The 27,862-nt window shown below is 45.3% G+C and overlaps 1 protein-coding gene across 1 annotated transcript; it reads left to right on the forward strand.

Annotated features, from left to right (window-relative positions):
* Window positions 1-369: 369 nt before the first annotated feature.
* Window positions 370-27,737, forward strand: LOC307233066 (leucine-rich repeat transmembrane neuronal protein 4; the record flags this gene model as incomplete). The annotated part of the gene is made up of 3 exons (XM_080004278.1): window positions 370-517; window positions 3,610-5,156; window positions 27,519-27,737. The coding sequence occupies 3 exons, from the start codon at window positions 370-372 to the stop codon at window positions 27,735-27,737; spliced, it is 1,914 nt and encodes a 637-aa protein (XP_079860404.1).
* Between the last annotated feature and the right edge of the window lie 125 nt (window positions 27,738-27,862).

Genomic DNA, 27,862 nt, shown 5'->3' on the forward strand with positions numbered 1-27,862 from the left:
AGCTAGGGCAGTAAAGGAGGGAGAAAAGGAGATGGATGTTATCTGGAGGGTGTACGGGGGAGTGTTTGAAGCAGGTGCTGGTGGTGTGTGCGTGCCCGTGATGAGTGTGTGTGTGTGTGTGTCCACCGGTGAGTGCACGGCCCTAGTCCCAATTAGTTCTGTTGTATGAGGTCAGAATTATATCGTGGTGCCTCCGAGAAGTGAAAAGGCTCCACGGCCACTGAGTCCTGCAGCCGACCATGGGAAACCCCCGAGCAACATGCCATGCAGGCACAGAAGACCCCCCCAGCCCCCAGAGAAGCCGGGAGCCCGTGGAGCAACACCCACACATGGCCCCCGAGGAGCATAAACCCATCGCAGCGGGGATGCATGGCTTCCCAGCAGGCCCCTGACCAGCCTCCAGCCGGCACACATGTGGACCACAGAACAGACGACAGCAGACGGCCCCCCAACCACAGCCTGCCCCCCAGTGACGAGGTTGTTTTAGGGAAAAATTGTATGGACTTGGGAGAGAACGGTACAAAAACAGATACACCATATTGTGATTTTTTTTGTAATTTATACTCATCATTAGCATGATATTAAAAGCAACATTAACCACACATTTCCTTATTTCACCTGGAATGTAATATTTAAACAACGGGCTAAATACAATAAAAGTTAGATAAACTGACAAACATACATAATTAGAAATGTAAAGAGCACCTGAACTGTTTTTTCTTTGTAAAAATGTAAAAACAACTTTGTGAAGTGTCTCCACATTTTCTGCATATGCTGCCTATTACAGCAAATAAGGGGTCATGATGGATTTCTTCAATGTCATAAATCAGAATTCCTGCATCAACCACAGGGAATTAAATGAAATTTAACATGGGATGATGACACAACAGCGGCTTAGTGTGAATTGTCAAGATTGGGATTACAGATGGAGATATCAGATTTCTCTACATGTACTGCAACTTCCTGGGAATATGTCTCTGTAGAATATTCACACATACTGAATATCAATTTATAATTTAAATCCATGACAGCACTTTCATTTATGGATGAGGTGAGAAGAGGTATGGTGTGAATGGGGCAGTGATCTCTTATCCCATCTTAGTATCCATATAGAGAATCATAGTATCCCTAAAACCATCACTAATAACAACTTATATTGTGTAGGTCCCCCTCATGCTGCCAAAACAGCTCTGACCCCTCGAGTCATGGACTCCACAAGACCTCTGAAGGTGACACTCTGACCGGTCTGCGTCTACACAGCCCCATACGCAGCAAGCTGTGATGCACTGTGTGTTATGACACCTTTCTATCATATTATTAACTTTTTCAGCAAATTTGTGCTACAGTAGCTCTTCTGCTCTTCTTCTGTGGGATCGAACCAGACTGGCTAGACTCCCCACACGCATCAATGAGCCTTGGGAAGCCATTAACCTTCTGAGGGTTCACCGGTTGTCCTTCCTTGGACCACTTTTGGTAGGTATTAACCACTGCATACCGGGAACACCCCACAATAGCTGTCGTTTTGGAGATGCTCTGACCCAGTCGTCTAGCCATCACAATTTGGCCCTTGTCAAAGTCGCTCAGATCATTACCCTTGCCCATGTTTCCTGCTTCCAACACATCAACTTCAAGAACTGACTACTCACTTGTTGCCTAATACATCCCACCCCTGGAAAGGTGCCATTGGAACAAGATGATCAATGTTATTCACTTCACCTGTCAGTGGTTTTATCGTTGTGGCCGATCGGTTTTGTATATTGTAAAGACTGTGACTGACTGATGAAGTTAGGTACAGTTTTATGGATGGAGAAATGTGTGAAGCAACTATTTTGGCAATTAAAATGCAGATGTATTTGCATAAATCCTCCTCTGAAATGGTAGTGAATAACATACAATATATATATACAACATACAATATACAACAACAACAACAACAACAAAAACAACAACAACAACAACATAATAATAATAATAATAATAATAATAATAATAATAATAATAATAATAATAGTCATAATAATAATAATAATAATAATAATAATAATAATAATAATAATAATAATAATAATAATTAATAATAATAACTGTCTCACCTGTCGTCACATTTGCTCAATATTTTCCTTTCATCATTTCATTAAATTATGATATACATTCATTCATTTCCCTCCACAAAAAAAGAATAGTTAAATGTGGATTGATGTGAGGCATTTTGCAGAGTGACCCTTCAGACACGATGAGTCTGAGCCTTCCTTAAGCTACCACTGAGGCATAAGAGCCTGGTTTAAGATGGACACAGACAGCGGGGAGAGAGTTTCATTAATAATAATAATAATAATAATAATAATAATAATAATAATTATTATTATTATTATTATTATTATTATTATTATTATTATTATTTGAATTATAATAATAACAATAATTAATGATAATCTTATTCTTATTATAAGTATAAGTGGAATACATATTCATCAGTTGAACTAGACTTCCAGAAAGCAGGGTTTTGAGGCAGTGTGACCAGGAGAGGGCATCTCAGGTCCTGAAACGAGCAGCAGCATCTTGGACCAACGTCGTCCCTGTTGAGAAAAGACAACAGATTGAGTCTAGGTGATGCTGAACTGCTTTTCCTTCAGCACAGCCGGTGCACGGAGCAAAAGAACAGGAGCAGATCCGTCCAGAAACAGGCGATTTTCCCCTCTCGAAAACAGGTGAAAATCAACAATTGGGGACTGGGAGCGCATCCCAACTATATGCAAACTGCAACCAAACAGTCCCGCAGAGCCACTGGATGCATGCTGCTGCGGGAGCTTTCCGCAGACTGGCTCCGTGCATGAATCTTAGTTTGGCTGCGTATGGATCTGCGCGTCTAGGCTGTTTTGCGCCTCTCTCCGTTGCCATTTAACAGGTGATTGCAAACATTCTGCACTGTTTGCATTGGAGCGTCTACCATGCGCACTTGGGAGGCACGCGACACCAACACACAAGCATGAGGAGGAGCCGGCATCGCGCAAATATGGGTATGTAATACACACATGCACCATCTGAAGGCTGCGCACATTTCTATCCACCTGTCACGACATTCAAGCTGCATTTAAACTCATGCACCCCACCCCCCTCCCCTTCATTGGAATGCTGCGCACTGGGGAGAAGGAGGGAAGGGAGGGGAGGGGGGGGGGGATCCCATGCAATCCATTGTAGAGGCAGATCCGCATGCTTCCACATGCAAGATGTGATTTATGACTGATAATTGCCAGGTAAAGAGTCGCTGGGGGGGGGGGGGGTGCATTTCACTAGGTCATGCGTGATGCATTAGGTTATCCATCACCGTTCCTCACTGATGTGGCCCGAGCATACGCATTTGACAGTGATAAAGGATCTAAACATGTTTTTCAATCCGAGCACAAACGGTCAAATTAAAAGGCTTAATGTAGGCTTAATGTCCGAACAGGCTTTGATTTGGTTCATTTTTTTTCCTATCCATTCTATTCCGTTCTGTTCTGTTCTGTTCTATTATGTTCGATTCTATCCTTAGTCCACATACTGTAGGCCAATGCAAGTTGTTTTTCCCTTTTTCTCTTTCCCACCTGTTACTTTCTTGTTTGTTTGCAGGACTTCCCCTGCTTTTCAAATGGCTCGCTGTTGCAGCCCTGGTGCCCGGCTGGCTGCTCGCAGCTCCAAGCGGCATCCGTGAGCGTCCCTGTCCCCACAGCTGTAGATGTGATGGCAAAATAATATACTGCGAGTCCAATGCCTTCCGCGACGTGCCCAACAACGTGTCAGTGGGAACGCAGGGCCTCTCCCTGCGATACAACAGCCTGGTGAACCTCAGAGCTCTGCAGTTTTCGGGCCTCAGCCAACTGGTTTGGCTCTACCTTGACCACAACTACATTAATGCCGTGGACGGCCGAGCCTTCCATGGGATACGGAGACTCAAAGAGCTTATCCTCAGCTCTAACAAGATCACGCAGCTTAAAAACAACACTTTCCACGATGTCCCAAATCTGCGCAACCTCGATCTCTCCTACAATAAGTTGCAAGTTCTCCAACCGAGTCAGTTTCAGGGTTTACGGAAACTACTTAGCTTACACTTGAGGTCGAATTCCTTGAAAACTATTCCGATGCGTGTCTTCTTGGATTGTCGCAACCTGGAATTTCTTGATATCGGCTACAACAGGCTGCGGAGTCTCACACGGAATGCCTTTGCCGGCCTCCTCAAACTGATTGAGCTTCATTTGGAGCACAACCAGTTCTCCAAGATAAACTTTTCTCACTTTCCCCGCCTGACTAATTTGAGAGCGCTCTACCTGCAATGGAATCGTATCAAGTCCCTTACGCAGGGTCTACCGTGGATGTGGACATCTTTGCAAAAGCTCGACCTATCGGGGAACGAACTGCAAGCGTTGGACGCCAGCGCGTTCCAGTGCCTCCCCAATCTGCAGAGCCTGAACTTGGATTCCAACAAACTCAGCAACATGTCACAGCAGATAGTGGAGGCATGGTTCTCGCTCACCGCCATCAGTCTGGCGGGTAATTTGTGGTACTGCAATGCAAGCATTTGTCCCCTGGTGGCCTGGCTGCGGACCTTTAAGGGCAACAAGGAGTCCATTATGATTTGTGCCGGCCCTAAGGAAGCCCAAGGAGAGAAGGTGGATGATGTGGTGGAGTCTCTCAACACTTGCAGAGCAACAACCACCCCGATTACAGCCACATCGACCAAATCCACCCCTGCAACCCCCGCTCGACCCAAGCTGCCAACTCTTCCCACGCGGTCCTTGGTGGAAGACCAGCTGAGATGGAACAGGACAGCTTTCCCGACTTCTACAGAGGTGTCCCCCACAATTCCTCTGCCAGACACTGATTATGTCTCCTTCCACAAGATTATAGCTGGCAGTGTGGCCCTCCTCTTATCTGTGGCAATAATTCTCCTGGTTATCTACGTCTCGTGGAAGCGCTACCCGAGCAGTATCAAGCAGCTCCAGCAACGCTCCACGGTTAAAAAGCGTCAGAAAAAAGCCCGGGAAACCGAGCGCTCCCTTAATTCACCCCTGCAAGAGTATTATGTGGACTACAAGCCGGCACACTCAGAGACTATGGATGTGCTGGTGAATGGGACAGGACCCTACACGTACACCATCTCAGGCTCCAGGGAATGTGAGGTATGACCGTTGCCCTCCAAAAATCCATTTCCACTGCGAGGCACGAGAGGTAAATGTTTCAACAATATGCGGAGAAAAATACCCTTTTCTCCTCTGGTCTTGCCCCCCCCCCCCCCCCCGTTTTGGGATTAGGAAATAAAAGGTCAGTGCACAGGGGCTTGTTTTATTAGATGTTGGGCTTGTGCACTTCCATATGACCGCACAGGTTCTGCTGGTTGAAATAACATTGTTTTTGTCATATTATCATTATTACAGTATATGATTCTCATGAGCTTAATCTGCAGCGACGGCACATTGTTTAGGGTTACAAACACAGCTATACCATGCTTAACATTCGTTTCATGTAAAAATATCGAAGAGCTCATTGGAAGATCTTTGCATTTTGGGTTCCCAACACAACCATATAGTGATTACCTTTATTTCATATAAAAAAAAATGAATATTGAGTGGGACCATCTTTTAGTCTTTAAGTCAAAGAGCCCATTGGAGCATCTTTGCTTTACCAAGTGGCATCGTTAAAAAGTTACTCAATCAAGTCCCTGTGCGGCCGTGACCGCCTCCAATCCCTTGTGTTTGCTACAACAGCATGCGGTGCGTGCTTCGTTTGTGACAAATACAGAAATCACCCTCAAATGTTTGTCCCTTTTGTCATGCTGTCTCATCAATGTGTCAATGATTACTGCCTCCTTAGCTGATCATATATGTCGCTCTGCCTTTTACCGCTGCTCGGCACAGAGGGAATTTGCAGCTCTGCGCATGCTGACTTTATTTATTTATTTATTTATATTTATATATTTCGTTTTAGAAAGCCCCAGGATGAAAAATCATAAAATATGCATCTGACCTTGATTTGTGTAATGCTTTTATAAATAGCTGTAATAGCCACAATGTGATCAACTGCATTTAGTGTAAACGCAGAGATGGAAAGCAACAGCTATGTATGTTTAATTTCTCGTGCCGGGGTATGCAAATTGAAAGTCCTCTCCGCAGAGCCGCACTTTCCGACCGAATCTGAGCTGCTTTACGGCATGAGGACTGAGACAGAAGGAACCAATTTCGCTCGTGCTTAATTAAGCACTTTTTTATTTTTGCCTGTGTACCCCCCCCCCCCTTAATGCCATCCATCTGTCTTCCTCTGTCTTGGTCGGAACCCTTTTCTTTCCTTTTTTTTCCCCCCCCTTTCATTTGGCAGTGTGGTTAACTGTGATTAACAGGACACACTATACTGGGAAGGGTGCAGTGTCACCGGAGTCTTCCCTGTACCGTTGTACTAAACACCGGAAAACTGTGTAGTACATCCTCCAGACCCATTTTTCATCCACTGGGTCTGTCAAGGCAGGGATGAGAGTGTTTTTTTTTTTTGTTTTCTTTCTCATACGGGCACACAGAGCATTCCTTACAATACACTTGGGATGATACGTCCTTTGTGTCATTCTTTAGAATATGTTTGCGGACAATGTCAGCCCATGTAGTGCCATACTCTATCACAGTGATCCCTATATGCGTATGCATGTAACGTGGGTGAATCTGCAGGCCAGTGGAGGGGGCGTTCACAAATAAGTCTGAGTATTCCGGGTAATGTTTGGTATTGCACCATGTAGTTCTCAGGTACAGCTAAATCAGCGCTTTGTCAAAATATCATCGGCCGAGCATTTCTCAAATGCAGTGGAAGCTTGGGGTGAGGTGGCGTGTTTATCAATCTCGCAGCTTTGGATGTGGCATGGGAGCATTAAATGGCGGACCTAATGGGGCCTCCTGCTCGACCGAATGAGTAATAGCTGTTCGGAGGAAAGGAGCTGAGACTCCCCAGCTTTGTTATTCCTTGCCCTCTACGGCTGAAGGAAGCAGCTCAGGCTTTTCAAAATGGGACCGGGGTTTTTTTTGTGTGTGAGTTTCACAGCAAATCCTTTAGTCCAGAGAGAGAGAACAAAAAAAGACACACGCCGAACAGAATGCATTTCTTCATAGAACACGCAATTTGTTTACTTGGAAACTTTCATTTTGACGGACAATGGCAACAGAGCGCTGGGCCAAAGTCACAATAACCTAAATCTTTTCAGCAGCCATGGTAGTGGTAGCTTTTAAACACTGTACTTTGATTTACAAAAGACAACGACACCTATTTGCCGAAAGGTTACTGGCGTCACAAAGCGTCCTGTGCACGTTGCACTTTTCCTCTCTTAAATTATTCTTCCTTCACCGAATAGTATACAGTGGAGACTGCCAGGAACCATGGGAATATAGTGAGGCGATAACTGAAATGCCCAACTTTTATTTACTCATAACATGCACACATTATGTGCTTACTGAGCCGACACGTTGCCTCCAGCACACTATTTTAACTACAGTATATAAGATAGTGGGCACTTAAGCTATTAGCTTCATTTTCAATCAGGCGGATGAGCTTTGCAACTGCAGCCTGTTATCTCTGGCTCGTGCCCAGACCCAGAGTCAGACTTAAATTGTATCTTCCAGATTTCCTCCGGCGCAGCTCAGCTCGACTAGTTCAAAGCTGCCAGCTAAACCCATAGAATGTCAATTTTGATGAGCACTGTGAATTGTGCAGTTTCCATGGACCCACTGTGGAACTACATGCCATAGGAAGAACTCTGTACCCTGTGCGCTGCATCTCCGGCCATAGGAGCAGCTATGGCTGCCGTCCTCCCACGGAGCAGCCGTACGGTTACACCAGGAAAGAAAACGAACCCACCTCATCCGACGGGTGGGTTGCTTCACATTGGCAGTTCGCGTTCTAGCCGAGTACACAAAGTTCATTTATTTCAGCCACTATTCAGCTAGTTCTAAGGGTCGTAAGCAAGCGACTTTCTTTTAAATCCTTTTAGAATAAAATTAAGAGAACGGCATTGACAGGATTACTGCCACACTAGATTTAATATCTGGGTCGGATGTCCATTAATGAAATTCCTACACCTCGCTGCTGGCAGTCTGGCCCATTCTTCCTTCCTAAACTTCTTCAGTTCCCCGATTTGAACGGCGCTTTCTCCCAACGCTTGTTTTCAGATCTCTCCACAGGTGTTCAATGAGATTTGGATCTGGACTCCTTCCTGGCAGTGAAGGGTGCAGTGAAGTGAAGATCAGTGAAGATAACAACATTTGTTTTGAAACATCCATGGGGGCCTTTTTGAAGTGTGTTTAGGGGTCATTCGATGGAGACAAAGCCTCCTGAAAACAGTGTTGGCCAAAATACCTTGATATACTCCTGATTCCATGAGGCAATTCACAGATTCAAGGCAGCAACCCCGAAAAAAAAACCCAAAAAACCCCGAACCTCCTCAGGTTCGGCTCTTGGGACAGGGCTCCTTTTGAGCCATTGCAGCTTGTGTCTGAAGGTCAGCTTGAATCTATTTGCAGTTGTTCTTTCTCCACCATTTGAACAATCACTCTTTGATCCACTCTTCATTCGGGGCCACATCCAAGGAGGTACATACAAACATACGGAGCCTTGGGCCTTTCTTGATAACATTGTGCATGTCGGACACAGCAACATCAAGGTCTCTGGAGATGGATTTATAGCTTTGAGATTGTCCATACAGCAGAATGAGCACGTTTCTCCCTTGAAACCCGGTTGATTCAGTAATTATTCCGTTCCAGGCACCTGTGACTCACCACAAGTGAGTTCAGTTACGGATTAAAGCGGAATCACCTGCTTGAAATCCAATTATTTCTCACAAAAAACAATCTAAAAGGTGTCACAGGTGCCATGGTGGCTCAGTGGTTACCACTATTGCCTCCCAGCGAGAAGGTTCTGGGTTTGGAGCCTGATTGAAACCTCCTCTGTTAGGAGTTTGCATGTTTTCCCCCGTGTTGACGTGGGGTTCCTCCCGCCATAAAGATGTCAGAGTTAGACTCCTGCAGATGCCCTTGACCAAGGCATTGGTCAGGAACTGGAGTTGGTCCCGGCGCTGTGGCTGCACACTGGTCCTAAATAGCAAGGTCGGTTAAATGCAGAGGAGTCATTCCCCCATGGAGATTAACACTTTATAATTAGGTTTATCTTCTTCTAAAATTAATCTCTGCGAATCTGTGTTGGAGGTTTTTTGTCCACTGGAAATCACAGAAATGCATATGTGGATACCAGCAGAGATTTTTCATTTTAACAATTTTCGAGAAGAAATGGTGCAGCAATGTAGTTTGTAGGAGAGATGATGAGGCTTCCGTAAAAGTTGACAAGAAAAAACAAAATAGATCACTTGCTTGAACGTGTTATTTATAGATTTATAACGCTCTAGCCATAGAATCCCATTGTGATATTGCCTCCCAGTAATCCCAGCCCCTAGGCTTCAGCACGCAGAGTCTGACTTGTCAGTCTCTGTTCTGCTGCTATCTGATGAGAAGGAGCGGTGAGTCATTTCTCCTCAGCGGCTCCACCTGCCCTGAGCAGGATGGGAGGCATGGCTGCAACTGAGGCGCCTGAGATCTGCACTTTTATATAAAAAAAATTAATAAAAAAAACTACGAAACAGATCAGTGGTACTCAACCTTTCCCAGCTCAGGGGCCACATTAACAACATTTTTTTTTTTGCGAGAGCCACATTTCTGGAAAAGTCCCTTTCCTCCTACAAAAGAATTATGCATTTTAAAATAAGGCTGTTAGTAATATCTTATTAAGGAATAAAAAGCGTGATGTATGCAATCATTGCAATTTGTTATTATGACCGTTACCATATTATTATAACTTAAATGTTGTTATGACCAGCTTCTTGCTAAGATTGTTTTCTCACTGTCACAGATTTTCTCGCACACCGCAAACGGAGCTCTAAAACAGGTTGCTCTGCCTTCACATGGATTACGGTAAGCGGCAGACTGGAAGTTACGTGGAGAAGGCCACGCGCTGACTCCACTGTGCATGTCTGCTGCGGCTACAGCAGTAGATGCCGTGTTCTCCCGAATATTGCACTTAAATTAAGTTAACTGGTTTCGATAAAAAACGTGGATTGATATGAAAGTTGTTATTTTTATTTATTAATTGCATGGAGGAAGCAGGTGGAGGACTTGGATATGGTGGTCTCACCATGATTGGCGATGGGTCTGTGCTAGTTGTGGCTCCAGGTTATAACTCTTATAAATTCTTCAATATAATTAGAGACACAAATTAATTTTGTTTAATGTATTTTATTGCCGATAAATCCGGGGATCCGATGTGGCTAACCGAATGTTGTGGCTAACTTCGGTAATGTGGTTGTGTTTTTCCGTTAATGCGGTTGTGTTGTCCATTAATGCGGTTGTGTTTTCCGTTAATGGGGTTGTGTTTTCTGTTAATTCGGTGGTGTTTTCCGTGAATGCGGTTGTGTTTTCCGTCAATGGGGTCGTGTTGTCCGTTAATGCGGTTATGTTTTCCGTTGATGCGGTTGTGTTTTCTGCTAATGCGGTTGTGTTTTCCGTTAATGCGGTTGCGTTTTTCCATTAATGCGGTTGTGTTCTCCATTAATGCGGTTGTGTTTTTTTTGGGATTTGCAAGCCTTTTGCTATGCAGTTCGTTCGACACGTCTGGATTTGCAGCGTGTTTTCTAAATGCTGCACATGTGTTGTCATATTGAGATGACAACACTTGTGCGTTTTCTTGGTTTGTTTGTGTTTTGTTTATTTTCATGTATTTTCTTCAGTTGCAGTGCGTTGAGCTCTCCGGGCCTCCGTAACTTATGTACGGTAATAATATAATTATTTAACTTATAATAAAATTACCAGCGGAAATCAGGTGATCAGACATTGATCACTCAGTTAACAGATCATTGATCACGACCAGGAAACAGATCTCTATAGATACGCCCGCTCTCCAAGCCGTCAAAGGTTGTACTTCAAAATGTATTGAAATACTCTTTTAGAGTTTATTTATTTCATTTGAAATAACACTTTGAGGAGACACAACCAGTCATAAAAGAGCCGCATGGGGTTGAATATCACCGGAATAGACTTTCAAGAGAAGAAGCCGACAATTACATTGGTGGGAATAATTTCTGAGCGCGTGGGACGGGGTTGACGGCAATTCCGGAACACGCGGCGTTCACCTTCTCGAGCGCATCGCTCTGCGCTCCCCGACTCCTACGAGCGCCCCTCGCCTCCGCAGCGGGCCGCAAATTGACTGGAGGAATGAAATGTCACTGTCACAACGCCTGGTGTGAATATTGGACTGTACAGATGGACACGTTTGTAAACTTGTTGGCAAGTCATTTGTTGTGGCTTGTAGTGGGCACAGGTGGAGGCTGAGGAGGCAGTCACCCGTGCTTTTCTTTTTTCTTCTCCTCGCCGCCCGTATGCCTCCTTCTTACCGAACAAACTGACACGCAGTACTTGCCGTAGCCTAAATTTAGTAATGCACCGCTGTCTGTTAATCGTTAAGCGCTATAACGTCTGTAACCTCTTTTCCGTGGGGTTTTATGACCCACATTTCATGCTGCCTACTACTAATGCTAACACTAGCTAGCGGCAACATCTTGCGACGCTACATAGCGGCTACAATGGAAGGGTTGAAGAGATGTGTGCGGATGTGTCCAATTTCACATTAACAACCGTAAATAGGTCAGTCGTATGTAGGGAGAAGTTTGTTTTGTAGGGCAAATAGTTTGCTAGGTTGTTGCAGTGTCGGCTACATTGTTGTGCACTATTTTCTCAGCAGGAAGCTCTTAAACTAGCCAGACTAGTTATTAGGGGCACAACGGATCACAAAACCCACGGTTCAGATTGTCGCGCGGTTTTGGGTCACGGATCGGATCATTTTTCAGATCAGCATAAAAAGGAAAAAAAGGAAACAAATATAACTTTGCTTTCCATTTATTCTGTAAAACACTGAATGTAAGGAACTTTTTCCCATGGTCTGAAATGAAAACAACATTGAAGGTATCCAATGTTTAAATAATATCTTAAGATAAATAAAATTATCAATACTCATAATCAATACAACATAATTGTTACATTAAAGTGCAATATGAGGCACGCATGATACCTTCTTCCTTTAAACATGGTAGTGAATGAAAAAATATGAGTCGATCCACCTCCAGTAACTGAATTAAATTCCAATAAGAAAGCACTTTCATGTTCCATTTTTCTCGTTTATAACAAACTAAATTTCATGTAAATCAGTTCAGAATGAAACAGTTACAGTCGGTTTTGTAGAGAAGTCTGCATCTCTCAATACACATTGTATTTGTTTACCAGCGGATCTTGACGGCTCCAATATGGCGGAAGAGCAGCTGCATCGCAGCGACGTACAGCAGCTCATTCACCACATGTAGTGAAGTAGCAGCAACACAGCGCGACGTACCGTAAACCAATCATTGTGCTTCACAGTAAAAACACAGCACGCATCTGTCTTGTCTATCTTCTTTTTTTGGGATATTATTACTTTAAAAAGTAATAGTGGCGGTAGAACTGTATTACACTATGATGGTAACATTTTAACCGTGGGGGGCGATCCGTTAGGATCATGGATCATCTTTGTTCTGTTACACCACTTGTAGTTGTGAAGCAATTTCAGATCAATATTCCATCTCAATCTATTCAGTCATTTAGGAAGTAGGCGTGTAATAAGCAGCCGGCCGGCCGGTCATTACCGCAAGAGACCCCCCCCCCCCCCCCCCTTTCAGAGCGATCACACTGCCGAGGGTTCCTTCCGCGATAATGACCGGCAACCACCATGTTGAGTCCCTTGATCTAATTTGAGTCACAGGAAAACACTCAGTTAAGGTTCCGCTAATGCTTCCTACCTCTAGGATGTTTGAAATGCTTCCTTTGAAATCTACGTTAAACAAACAAGTAGTTACAGACTCCCTCAGCTCATTTCTCAAAGCAAGAACTCCACTTCAGTCCAGTTTGGCAGTTCCATCTTCAGCTTGACCACATTTGACGTGGCGCCGGAGTACATTTTGTCATTAGTACAGGGGCATATGACGTTAAACTAATACGCACATGTTATAGGCTGTAAATGATGTGACAAATCGAAAATGAAATGGTTTTCCATGACCGTCGGCGTCCCAGTTACCAAGACGAAGTGACGACTTAATCCCTTTAACGGTTGAATCCACTTTGGGGAGGTCGATTCTAATCGCGGCACGAGAGCGGCCGCGCCATTAACCCGGTTTCCTAAGAGCTTGGGACGATCGGACCCTTTTTCGCGGGATCCCTGGGATCCTCGTAGGATCCGTCGGAGGATCGCTGCCTTGTTTTCCTGACTTTCAGAAGGAAGGTGTCTGCTGGGTATTTGGGAGGTCTGAAGGCACCGGGGGACTGCAGCCGTGCGTGCATGGAGTTCGTTTGCTGGAAAGGGAATCCCAGTTTAAAGTATTTTAGCGCCGCCAACTGAATTGAATCTTCCTCTGTAATCCCCCCCAAACACTCTCCAAACGTCTCGTGACGTGCGAGATGGAGATCGGCAGGAAAGTGCAGCGGACGGAAACCGGGTGGAGGTGGAACGTGGTCGATTCGGCACGTTTTGCAAAGCGCCATCGACGCCGATAAATCACCGGGGCGAGATAGTCCCTCAGGAGGCCGAGCGAGCGCGCGAGTTGTTTTGCCGATCGGCGATCAGGACTCGCTATTGATCGCCCGGCTCATACATGTTTGACATCGCCGAATCCTGTTTCGTGTTTGTGGTGACTCTCCGGGGCCCCACAATCAATCCCCGTCTCCTCCTCGAGGCCCTCTTGTTCTTCGGCTCTATGAGGGTTTCCCTTCTTTACTTCACTATACAAACACTTACCCACACCCACCCTTGAGCAATAACTTGCTATCTGCCTCGCCGAGAGGTTGTTCTCTACCGCGATTGGTTGGAACTGCTGTTTTTGCGAGAACCATATCTTTATAGCATAACAAATAAATTATTTTTGATTTTTTTTTATTTACTATTTAGCCTTCCTGTAAAGGCATTTTCCAAACGGAGTTTAGTCTCTAAAATCAGTTTGTTACCATTTTGGCACTGCCTTATTATTCGGAAAGCAAGAATTGTTTGGCCACCAAAGATATTCTGCTAAAAATAGCAAAAAGAAAAAATACAAAACAACAAACAAACATATTCTGTTTATGACAGTGAAGCAGCCCACGGTGTTCATTGGGCCTCACATTGGACGCAATATTCCTCCTTACCTGAATTTCCCCTCCAGTGATTAATAAAGTGTTGTCATATCTTATCTGATTCCGTAGACTGCTCCTGTTCTGTGAAAGCGCTATTTTCAACAGGGAACATGTCAACGGTTTGACACGTTCAACCGCTCCACGACGGCGTGCGTCAAGGTTTGTATGAGTCAGCTTTAAGTAAGCCCCGAGTTTTAGGGCTGACACCCGGTTAACCCAAGTGAAAGTGGAGTAAGGCTATTTAGCCGAGAAATCTGGGATAGAAATAATTGCACAGTGGGGCAGTCTGGATGAATAAATAACTGTAAAAAAAAAAAGTATAGTAATTGCCAGTATGCTGGAGAAAACCCAAATCTGGTATTTACCAGCCGGGGTGTTAGTGTATTTGTATGCCATATGCTTTCTCCTTTAGGCCGGGGGAATCTGCATTGAAGGCAACAGCTGCTACCAGTGCAAGCAAAATTGATAACCAACATGAGCGCTTCTGTCTGGGCTGCAGGACGCTAAAGAGCTGCTGCTGCTGACACGTTTCGTTTCACTGCGCTGAATGCACGGAACGGGCAGAAAACAATGATGGGGACGGACCCGCAAGTCTTAAATCATGGGACAGATTGGAAATGCCTCGATGCACCGCTCCGCTTTTACACACGTGAAAAACATGCGCACACATAAACACTCGTTATGAGAGCTTAGTTTAAGGGTTTAAAATCTGCTCAATCATCTTCATCCGTCGTGTTTCAGAGCCCGCAGGCTGGGGCTGCCAAGGGGGCTGTCATTCCCGCTGACCGGCCAGGAGCGTCCTGCCTCAAGCCATCCTGTCCCGTATCTAATATTAGAATCAATTGCTAGATCCTTTTTTTTTTTTTTTTTTTTCTTATTACGTACTTGAGTATCAAATTGGCCTTGAGCCATCCTAATTTAGCGGCCGTACGATGTTGGTTTTGTGACTCGACTTTTATGCCACGGCTGCATAATTTGAGCCGGGCTTCGGATTGAGCGACTGCACGGGGACTGAAAATAATTTCTATCGATTACAGGTGAAGTGTATGCAAACATTTTTACTTTTTTTTGTTGGTGGGGGAGGGTCGTTTCAGCTAGCATCGCGGTTAAATCCGACTGCATTTATCCACATATCATGATTAAATTTGGAAAGCTGTAAATACACTACTTGTGCAGAATGCAATCCGTGCACTTCAGATTGACGGCTGCAATCAGGGGCGAGCGCCGCGGCGGAGTCCCTAAATTGGGTCGTTTTCTGAAAGAGCTCTGCACGGCTCAGCCTCAGCCCCTCTCTCTCTTTTCACCTGGGCGGAAAGCAGAATTTTGAGCTCGGTGATTGAACGCTTCTTTGGAACTCAGATCACCTTTTCTCCGCCGGGGTTTCAACAAGTTAAATTTCACACTTTTTAAGAGCCTTTTAAGATCATTATCAGAGAAGAATCTTTAATTATCACACAACACACGCTTTTGGATGGTGGCCGGTGAAATGAGGCCTCTGCATTTAACCCATCCTGGCTTGTCCTTCCTCTGGGCAGCATTCAATGGTGCTGGTCAGATAATGATGTGTGCATGTTTTTGGTGGGGGTCCATACTGACGTTAGGTGGAGGAAACCCCACCAGATGCGAACTCCACACAGAAGGGCTCCAATTTCCCGCCCGAAGCACGGTGCCAACAGCGCCCCAGGCGGGAATCGAACCCAGGAGCTTCTTGCTGTGAGGCAGCAGTGCAATGCACTGCGCCACTGCGCCACATTATGAATGCAGTTTAAGACCTAGAAAATTGGCAGTCGCACAGGTCTGAAATATACTGTGTGTTTTATACACAAATTGCAGTTTTTTTGAGTTCCCGTGAACGGAGCGCCACTTCCTGCCTTGGAGTGCGCCAGAGCGAACCCGAGAGCTGTGTCCAGGTCTTCTAACGTGATACCAGAAAATAGTCCACTAGTCTAATCGACTGCGAATGGTGTAGCTCTCCCGTCCAGATGCAAAGAAAAACTCTTTGGATCTGGACGATTCACACAAGGCACCCAAACTGACGTGGAAAAAGTGACATTCGCCAAAAAAGCGAGTTGTTTGCATCCCTGAACTCCCTGAACATTTTAAGGCCTAAAATTCAGATTATTGGAATTTTTGACTTTTTAAGGACCCCCAGAAACCCTGCCTAACGACGTTGTGTACATAGACCTGTAGTGTACCCTTGACCTTTGTCCATGGACCGCAGTGTGTTCAGCGCCGGTGTTTCGACCGGGAGAGTCGGGGTCGAATAAGGCTTTGGAAATGCCAGAGGGTACCTTCCCGATAGGAATGCACCCAATGAGGAAAACAAATGAATGCGTTTTTTTTTTTCTACTCACACAACCCAGGCCAGCTTGATATAACCACCCCCACACTGCCACCCAGTGCAACATATCTAACGGAGTGCAAAATCTCATTTAACTCTATTCTTAATTTTGATTGAGGACGGCTCCAGCCGGGATCCTTTTGTCTTGTAACTCAACAAAAGGTGGACGGGTCCCCATTGGAGGAGGCTATGGACCTCATTAGTCACTCTCAAATGATTGATATGGAGTAATACAGACATCCCGAATGATCAAAACCTGAGATGAGAAGCGACGGTTAATGTGACTCCTGTGACGGGAAAGCCTTGAAAGATCAAAGATGTCTTGCCAGAGTGGAGTAGAGAGACGCAGCTATTTACGATTTTGTCAGCGATGGACGCCTACGTATTTTCTCATTTTTATTTTATTTCGGCATACACCGGTTGATTTCTTGTCTCCTACTTGTTGGGTGCAAAGCACATAAACACAGCGGCTCCTCTCCGCGTTCCCTAAAGGCGTAGGAAACCCTCGGCACAAATGTGGTAAAAAGCAAGGTCAGAAAGGTTCAAGCGAAGATGAAAAGACTGTTATATGAGCTGAAATAACTAGTTAATTGCTCGAAAAGCAACACAGATTTGTCCGTACGGCACGTTGTTCGGCTGTGATTCACCCACCCTGTCCACAAAGGTCAAGCGTTTTGGCATTTGAGTGATGTGAATAATGTTCAGAAATACACCACGACTCCTTCCTTAGCTCCTTATTCTCTCTATTCTTTCCCTTGTCCGTCTCAAATCCTTGATCTTAGACTTGACCGGCAGTTCTGACGACTCGTAATAAACCAAAGAAAATCTGCGTCACGTGCGGAAGGGGGGGTACATGCTTGCACTCTCGTCTCGTTGCGCTCATAAAATGAGATCTATGCCCTTATTTGCGCCAAGGTCCCCCCCCACCTCGTGGAGGCTGCGGAGGCTGCCGGAGATCATCCGCGGGCAAGGGGTTCAATTATTTTATGTGTCGTGGAAGTGGCTGGCACCGAACGGCGCCTGAAAGGGAACGTGCGTCAGAATACCAATGCCAGCCGCCTCTGACGACGGGTAAATAGAGTCTCCCGTTTGGAGCATGATGCAGCCGTGACCTTACAACTTCAACTTCCCGGCTGCCGTGTTGCTCGGCAGCCGGGAAGTCCTAAATTCACTTTTCAGTCGTGTGCTGTGCAATAGGCCCGTACGCCTCCTTACTTAGCCTCTCAGTCCAGCCCCGTACACGCGCTGCACGTACTGTATACATAATCCCTTGTCGGAAGATTATTCCTTCCTATTTATCTGCTGTTTTATGTCACTCTGCAGCCGGCGCTGAAAATGCGACTACGTACTGTATAGGCGTCGATTCGTCTAATCCCTCTGCAGATATATTCCTATTTATCTTCCTTTTATATTACATTTAGTCGCGTTTCTCATTGTATTCACAGGGATGCAATGTGGCGGGCTGGAGATATTGTGCGACGCAATTTAAAAATGCAGTGTTTGCACGCCGCCTCGATTTGTCGCGAGGACAAAATGCGCTTCAAGATAAATAATCGCGCATTTTGCAAGGCCGCGTTAATCGAGGTGAAATTCCCGTTTCATTTCGCACGGAACTCCACAAAAGAGCGGGAAAAACTGTTTTCATCAAACGAGACACGACAGGACAAAGAAAACCAAAAAAAAAAAAAACAGGTAATCATTGCGTATTTCGTTTATTTTGTTCTGCTGAAAAATTCAAAACCAGAAGAGGCATTTTTTTTGATGGTGGATTTTACTGGGAGTTAATGTGATTGCCGAACATAGAAGATTAATGGCCGGCCCTTAATCTCCTTGTGTTGTCTATTCCCGCATCGAGAGCACCGCTTCATAATCAAACTGAGGCCCAATTGAAACATCACATCTTGTAATCAATTACATTTGCTGCCCCCAATCCTGGAGGGCTCAAGGAACAGATGTAGGGCCGGCGGTGGTGGCGGCGGCGGCGGCGGGAGTTGTGCTGGCCTCTGCGGTGTCACCATAGGAACCGGAGCAAACGACCGGGCCACCTCTCTTCAGTATCTCGGTATCACTACTGTAGTTCCCAACAGGTTTAAACGGGGGGTTTGAGTCAGAGAGCAACCAGGGTTTCTGACCCTAAGTGTGTGTGCGTGTGCGTGTGTGTGTGCGCGCGCGTGTGTGTGTGTGTGTGTGTGTGTGTGTTTTTGGTTAATCCGTCGTGATTTATTACATTGTATCAAGGACATCGCGCCCCGACGAACTGACGAGCGGCGCGACTGAGTCATGCCGCAGCGCTTTTTGTCAGGGTGACAGAGGGGCTGCACTCTGACTGTCACTCGGATCTTCAAGGTGACCCCGTGTGTGTGGCAGGGGGCGGGGGGGACTCGTCAAACTAACCCCTGAGTTGCCACGGTGACACGGGAGGCATAAAGTCCTCCCTCCATCCCCATGTCCCCTCCTGTCCCCCCCATCCCTGCCGCACACTTTGAGGAATATCCTCCAGTCAAATGAGGGAAGGAGTCACGCGGATGAGGTTCATACATCTTAATAAAGCTGCTGGGCCCCGAGTAACAAGATGAGGGGAGGGGGAAAGGGAAGGAAGACAGAGAGAGAGATTGAGGAAGGGGTGCTATTTTGGCGGAATCTCGTCCGCCCCGGGATATATAGAAAGAAACGCCGCGGTTCCACCTGTTGGCGACAGCCCGGGTCCGGCGTCTCGCGGAAAGTACCGCCGAGCGTATTCAACCGCAGCTCTTTAAATCTCTTTAAATCTCTTTAAATCTCTTTAAAGCTCTTTCAACTCCCGGTGGCTTGGCTACGCAATGGTGTTTTAATGGTTTGAAGAAAATCACTCGGCAACGAAGGCTTTCCTTAAACCGTCATTGGAGTCGGCTTTGGTTTCGGCGGCGCAGTCACATCCCCTTTGCAATATTCACGTCTCATCAGCGGGGATGGATCCCAGCCCCAGTACATCACCCTGACTTTCCCCCTAATATCGCAGAAGGCCAGCAGCTGGCCGCGGCTCATCTCGTGTCACCTCGCATTTTTAGCTACGCCAATGTTTGACGAGCCGGAGGCGGGAGTTCAGAGGCTGTTCAGGAGCGCGGCGCTTCAACAGATGGCCGTCTTCTGGCCTCTTTTCGGAGGAGGCGCACGCGAGCGGACCGCCGATAAGAGGGGAGTGTTCTTTTTATTGTTACTTTTTCTTTCTCTGGGAATTGTCTTGAGTATTCTGCAGAGCCGATCGAAGTCCAAACATGATCAACGGTGCAGGGATGGAAAAAAAGAAAATCATTTTGTGATTATTCTCGGTGCTTGGACTAAATCGGATCTCACACAATGCGCACGCAAAAAAGACGTTAACGCTCTTCTTTTGGCCGTCGTGCAAGATGAACACGCACACTATTCAATGTACCTGGAGACATGAACATACAAATATCACACATGCACACACTTGCAGACTGCACCTGTACAAGGCAAACACACCCTCACATATCCTGCACCCAGAGACGCAAAACAGAAGAAACATAGACGGATACACACACGCACACACACGCACGCACGCACACGCACGCACACTCACACACACACACACACACACACACACACACACACACACACACACACACGCACACAAAGGATCTCTCCGTGCATGTAGAGTTCCACATACAGCCTCTTTTCTAGAGTTATCACCATGGAAACTGGACAGCAGTGGAAGGGCTGTTCTATGGTGGATTGAGTAATGGCACGGTAACATTCTGGACTTAAGAGTAGAACATTTAAATGAGCCGACGTACCCCCTTATATAAACTCTGCACAATTATCCGCCTTTATCCCCCCCCATTTGCATGTTGCACTCATGTTGCAGATAATGTCGAGTATAGGGACTGAACACCAACCAGCTGACATATTTGACATTTCTGTTGTTGCGGCTACCGAGTTTGCCGGCTCAGTTCCCCTCAACGTGTTGGGAACTAATATCAAAGTTTTGAGTCAGATATGATCAAAGTCACACAGTGATGGTGGGGGAATGGAAGCAGGGGACGGGGTGCCAAGTTTACATTCCAAATATTCAAATGTGGAATATCTCTTTTGTGAAAAGATCTCTCTACCCAATAACAAATTTTTCCGGATGACTCATAACCATTTTTAAACATTGAATCTAGTTATAGTGGGTTGGGACAGGCAAAAATGGTGTTTTTTAAGTATTGATAGTTTTTATGAATGTTTTAAGTTGCTTATCTGAAACTTGCATGTAGTATGGGACACTTTACTTAAGTGTGAAACATGCATATTTGTAAATTTTATATCAGTGGGACACAAATTGCACCCCCAATCGTGGAATCGCCCAACTATACAATCGGCTTCAGAACCCAGGTGATTTTATTATTAACGTCCATTAAACACAGGTCTTTGACAGTCTAGACTTTTGGGTATCTTTTTTCGAATTATCTGTGATTTGCAACATTAGCCCGCTATCTCATCTAGACGAAGCAAAGCCGATAAGCTTAAGAAATCCATTAGAGAATATAATAGTCTTTCCTTGCTCCTTGGTTCGGCTGCATCTCACCAGAACCGACGCCGTCACATATCTCTGAACCATTCTGGGCTGGAAAAGCGAGAAATAAAGTAAGAAATCGAAGCGTGAGATGAAAAAAAAAAAAAAATGAAATAAGAAAATTTTAAATGGTGTTGTTCACTGTAATGGGAGCTTCTATTGTGTAATGGATGTCTAATTTGAAGTATTTACATGTATTTAATTTGTACATGTTTTTCTTCGAAACATATCTGCTTTCCATACTTAATGTCATTGGATGGTTCACTGAGGTCCAATGTAACTACATCTATGACTACAGCTAGAAATATAACAGGTTTTATTGCGTTGTTCACTAGTTTTATTATCATCGGGGGTTGACATCGTAAGGCTTAACTGCTTGCTGTAGTTGGACGAGGTCCTTGGTCTCAAAAGTATTAATACTTTCCAATGTCGGTGGGGAGAGAGAACTTATTTGTTAGAGGGAAAATTACTTCCTGGGCCATGGGTATACTCATACGGAAATAATAAATAAATAGATAGATAGATAGATAGATAGATAGATAGATCGATAGATTTTTCAGTTGAGAATTCACAATAAAAGCACAGAGTGTCTCCCAAGATTCATTACCTACTTGAAACTTCTTCAACTAAATGCTGTGTGGCGAAGTGTTTCGCAGGCCTCGGGATACTATCAGATTGGACTACAGGATGTTTCAAGGATGTTGAAAATGCGTATGGGGCGGCGTGGCTGCAGACCGAGTGCCGGCATGCTGACCCCTGTCCACCGCCCCTGTCCACAACGGGCACGTGAGCGTCAGAACTGGAGCATGGAGCAATGGAAGAAGGTGGCCTGGTCTGATAGTTCACGTTTTCTTTTACATCACGTGGATGGCCGGGTTATTATCTAGTTAATCCTAAATTAACAAGATGGCAAATAAATATTCTTATTTGCTAACCAGTGAAAACACTGACAGCTCCGAAGAACCGGATCGGACATTAGAAGCCACGTTCTGTGGTGGCTCGGAGAAGCGGCATCGGTGCGTCGCCGTGTAGGTTCATAGATGTGTGTGTGGGTGTAAAAAGAGGTGGCGGGGAGGGTAGAAAAAAAAAAAAAGACTCGGCAGGCAAGGAAGAATGAAGAATAAAGTAGCCCGTCGTACGGATCCTTACCTGCTGCAGGGTTCCCAGTGCACAAGGATTAATCTATGCGGCATCCATAGTCTATATGTCTATATATATATATATATATATATATATATATATATATATAATATATATCTACATACTTTTCATGACCACAGGTCTACGCTGACTCATAAACCGTCCATCCATTAAATAACAGTAAATCTGAGCGTGCATCGCCAACACTGATGAGGAGAAAATAGGATGAGCAGCATTAGAGAGATAAATCCCTACATCTGAAGGATTACGCTTATTTTCTGACAAATGTGAGACACTCTTTTTTCAATACAAATGTAAATACGACGGCGAATGTTAAAGTCCGCGCAAAAACATCATCTTTCGGTGTTTCCAGACCGTGCGGTACCAGGAGATCCCGGACAACCCGTAGTTGCGTTTTTGTTGTTGTTCATGTTGTTTCCGCTTTCATGAATCATACTCACAATTTTCAGGGTTTTTTTCCCACACACTTTTAGCTCAGCAAATGCAAATTTTGTTTTCATTGGAACTTTGTTAAAACACCCTTTTTTTTCCCCACTATCTGCATCCTCGCTCTTTTTTTTTTTTTTTTCCCAGAGATTGCAGAAGAGCAGCCAGTGGTCATTAGCATGCGATTCAGGGTCTATAGGCGTGAAGCCTAATAGACAGCCATAATAATAGAGGTCTGTCTGTGCTCTCTCGCCGCGGTGTTGACCACTAAGTGAATTATCCAGCTGACAGAGAGCAGCAGCACAGCTCGGGCCGAGGATGTTGTTAATATGCCAATGAGAGCTCAGTCTGATGTGGCCTGGCACGCTGCAGCTGTCTGTCACCTCCTTGGGAAGCATTTTAGTGCCGTTTGACCCAAATTCACACCAATCCAACTTCTAGTGAATACTTTTTATGCGCAATATAAAAAAGAGAGGGGGAAAAAAATAGATAGGCCTGGGAAATAGAATAAATGGCCGGGCGTGGTGTCACAAGGGTTTATCTCTTCCGGCTATTCAGAGGCCGCACTGTCCTTTTGAGTGGAGCGCTTAAGCAGTTTTGGTGATAAAATTTGTAGCGTTATGTGATTATAAGCCCCGAATCTGGCACAGCGATAACCTTAAACAAAAGGGGGGGAAAAGGCAGTATGATATCAGTACACTTCAAAGGGAGAGACAGATTGTATTGTGCTCACTGGGAATATGGCATAGAGCCTTTTTTTCCATTTAAATGTCAGAATTTCTGCACCAACGTGAGGCTTTGTGCGCTGTATGCAACGGTTGTGTCATTTAAGGAATTTCTCTCCTCACTTAGTGGAACGGCGCTCAGAATATCATTACACTCTGCACTGTTGAGCAGAAACCACTATTGCAAATTTTAAACAGTTGTTTAATAATGTGTACACAGCCCGGGGTCATACTTGCAGCAGCCATTCTTCCGCTGGAGGCAAAACAGGCAAATCATTTCTGCCTAATAGTCACAGGCGCAAAAACTCTCACGCCTTTCAATTTCTGCATTAGGATAATGCATACGGTAATACAAGTCCAAATGAATTTTGGCATTCTTCAATTCAATTGAATTCAATTCTGATATTATTCTCTTCGATCGTTTTAAGCGCCAAAGCTACAGTATCTTTATTATTTACATGCAAAACCCTTCATTACATCTCTCATTTCGAGGTATTTTATGTTTTATCGTCAGCAGTAAAAGTAAAGTTAGTGTTATTACAACATTTAGTGCACAATTACATTTTGTAGGATCTTCCCGAAGCGAAATTGCAATCTTTTTTTTTTGTGTGTACTTTGCGACATGAATTTGTCTCATTGGTTCAAAGAAAACTGATACGGGTGAAAATGGAAAAACAGCAAAAACCTTGTGTCGATTAGGCACATTTTGGTATTTTTTAGTGTTTATAGAGCTTATTGTGCGTAATCACCGGGTGTCATGACATTTCACTGCATATATGTATGAACGTATGTATATGTATGTGACAAATAATCTCTTGAACTTGAACTTGAACTTGAAGATGAAACCACTTCAAATTTCACACCTTGCTCCACAAATTGCTTCCTGCACCCCCCCAAATAAACAAGTAAATCAATCAATCAATCAATCAATCAATCAATCAATCAATCAATAATTCCATAATTCAGGAAATCCGAAATTAATAAACCTTCAAATAACAATTAATAATTATTTTTTGCTGTCATTCAACCTCATTAGAAATTGGGTTAAGCTGTAAAGTACATTTAATGAGAATCTCTTTATTGGGCCATGTACATTTTCATTTAGGTGGAATTTGTTTTGTACTAGGTGATGCATGCAACAGTCAAAAATCGAAAACAAAAATCGAAAATGAGTCTAAATTAGTCGAATCTTAGTCTAAATCACCGGTCTAAAGTCGGTCAGTGAAGTCTAAAAATAGTAAACATGACCTGCCCATTTCGGTTACTCTGGCCTTGAGCCGATGGGGTCACGAGTGAACAATGACTTTGAATGAATTTCCCATTATTGGTTCAGCACGGTTCAGACGCAGGGCGGAGGGGATGTCTTCAGCCCTCAGCGCCGAGGGCCGACGTACAGGACGCCGTAAGCCAGCCACGCCGTCCATGCTCCTCCAGCCTCCAGCCCTGAAGCGCGGCTGCTGGCTGCTGGCCAGGCCCCGCTCGCCCGTGACTCACCCCTCTTAGAGCTCCGACCGCCACAGCGAAGCATTTCCGCAATATTCCTGATTAAAGAAGCGCACGCTTCTATTCTGTCCGCTCGGCTAAAAAGGCTTTTATTTGAAACTGGTTAAGCGTAGCCGGGGGGGGGGGGGGGTCAGGGGGGAGGGTGGTATTCGCACTAATTTCTGTCTCTGAAGGAGAGCGGGATGAGATCACCGTTTGCTCATAGGTCTGTTTCTAGCTCTTTAACTGTCAGCGCCGTTCAGACCTCTTGAGGCGAGACCAAGTCAAGAGCACAGAACTCTGATTTATTTATTTTTTATTTTTTTTAAATGGTCTCGATTAATCAGTTTCAGTTTCATTTGAAAAATCTAAAGGCGGACTTGAAGTGACGTTGACAGACCAGACTGAACTCTGAGACTTGAACAACTAGACAGACTCAGTAGCGGCACCAGACTCAAATACAACCAGTACTTATAGTTACGAAGGTGATCTGTTAAAGTTGAAAAGGGAACTTGCCCTCAATATGAAGATCAACGTTATGCTTTTACATTCCGGGGCCTTGTGAGACGTGACACACGGTGGTTTCACCGGACACATACTGTAGTCGGCTTTTACTGCCGTAGCATCTTTGGCTGCAGAGCCTCTCCTCTCCAGGAAGGGCAACCTGCCACACCGAATCCCGCGGATCACCGGGGTTGAATTCTTGCCGGAGTCATATCCAGCGCGGCAGTCCAGCCACATCGCATATCCCCCGTCTGTGCAGTTGCCGCCCCGGCTCAGCGTCCCTCAGGAAACGTCGACGAGACCCGAGACGTGACAGCGCCTCTCCCGCAGCGTCGCAAGCTCAGACTAACGCCGTTAGACCGCCGAGGGCGCGACGGCTTCCCGCGCGCTCTCCCATCTCTGCCCGCGCCGACTGAAACCCCAACGTGGGTTTAGATGGGTTTTTACCGAAGTCCAAACGAGGGAAACGATATCTCTCGTCTTTGTCAGCAGTTTTTTTTTATTTTTTATTTTTTCACGTCGCCCGTTGCGGAGTGTCGTCTTTGAGGATTGATCTGAAACCCGCGTCACTTGTTGGCGAGCGACGAAGGAGATAAAAGACAAGAAATAATTAGAGTTAGAGGGGGAAGGAAATGGGCGACGGATTTGAACTGATTTAAAGTCGTGCTTTTCACGTCACTGTGCAAGGGATGGCATTTGTGTTTTCCTTCAATACCTCTGTCTTCTCTAATGTCTCCAGGTTGAGTCCCGGTCAAGGTGTTTTCAGGGGTTTTTTTTTCGTCTCTGTTCTGGCCTCTGCCGCCCCTCACGCCTCAAAAAACGGCCCGTTTCTCCTCGGTTTGAAACGCGGATTTGGAAAATTACAAGTGTAGATAAAATGAGCTGACGATTCTCCACATCTTAAAGTCTATTTCTGAAAAAAAAATACAGGCTCATAAAATGCAGGACAGGTGACGCTGAGGTAACAAAGGCCGATTGGGGTTCACACGGTTCGGAGACGCCTGTTTGGAGATCATTTAATGCCGCTTGGATTTTCCTAATGGAAGGTTCTTGTTTTGGTCTATATGACTCTATCCAATTTCAGGGAGATCCACTTACTTCTGCATTTTGAAACCATCACGTAGACGTCCCTGAATGTGACAACATCACAACTTTTTTTCAAGCTTTATTCTCTAATTGGACAAAAACGGGGCATTGATCACACTTCTTTTCTAAAAGGCCCTATCAGTTTATTGTTCAAGTTTTGGAGCCGTGGAGCCCATTAAACAAAATATATTGTTCTCTGCTCACACATTGTGTTGTAGAGATCTATTATTTTTTCTTCAAGGCACTTTTAATAACTTTTATAGGAGCTTTCGAAATGTAATTATAAGTAAAATCACGGATAGGACTTTTCAAGGCAGCTAAAATGAAAGTGTGTGTTCCGTGTGGTGTATACAGTACGTGTGTGTATATATGTATTTGTGTCTTGTATGTGTATGTGCTCCAGCGCTGCCCTCTAAGTGTTGTTGTACAAGTTTTCCATGTTTTTGTGTTTTGAAATCTAAGCGACGCTCAGTGTCATCAGTGTCTCTGCCACATGGCAAGATGCAACTTTATTTTGTTTAATTGGCATAATTCAGTGCACAGTGGCACATAAAACTGAGAGGGCCTTTGAATCAGCAAAGTGCTTGTAATGTAATAAGCACTCTCTACTAAATGGAGCCTTGACTCCATTTAAAGGAGGGCAGGAAATATGCATGCACTCTTGCATTAAGGCTTTCGTCTTCAATATAAATCAGCGTGGCTGAAAGTGGGCTCCACCACGCCACCGTTTCCAGGTCTCGGGGCCTGAACTGTATCACCGTCCCCAGCTGCATTAACGTCAGCGCCGTGCCACTGGTGCAGCCGTTCCTTCAGTTGGATAAAGCGTTGTCTTGGCCTTACCTTACCTTAACGTACTGTCGCCGGCCTACAACCGTCCCTCTCTCTCTCTCTCTCTCTCTCTCTCTCTCTCTCTCTCTCTCTCTCTCTCTCTCTCTCTCTCTCCTTTCTCCTTCCCAATGCTGTTTTTTTTTTTTTCCCATTTTTGTGATTCCTTCTAGATACCACAGCAGCTGAGCGCTCTGACGTACGGGTATGAGCAGTCGGTGTTGGACTACTGCCGTGCCCACCAGTCCCTGCGCCTCGCCGCGGCCGAAGAGGTTCCTCATTTGGGCCCTGGGAGGTGCGAGGCCGACCAGGCACACTGTGGGCCCTACGGCTGCTCCTCCTTGAAGGCCTACGGCGCCTTGCTCCCAGAGCCCCCTTCCCTTCATCGCTGAGGAGTCTGCGTTAACGCGGCTCCGTAAGGCTCCAGAAGAAGGGAGGGTCCTCTGTTTCAAACACGCACGTCCAGTGGCACCGGACGACACGGGGGGGAGGGTGGGGGGTGGGGGGGGTGGGGGGG

The sequence above is a fragment of the Zeus faber genome, assembly GCF_960531495.2.
Source record: "Zeus faber genome assembly, chromosome: 7".
In the NCBI taxonomy this organism is placed as follows: Eukaryota; Metazoa; Chordata; class Actinopteri; order Zeiformes; family Zeidae; genus Zeus; species Zeus faber.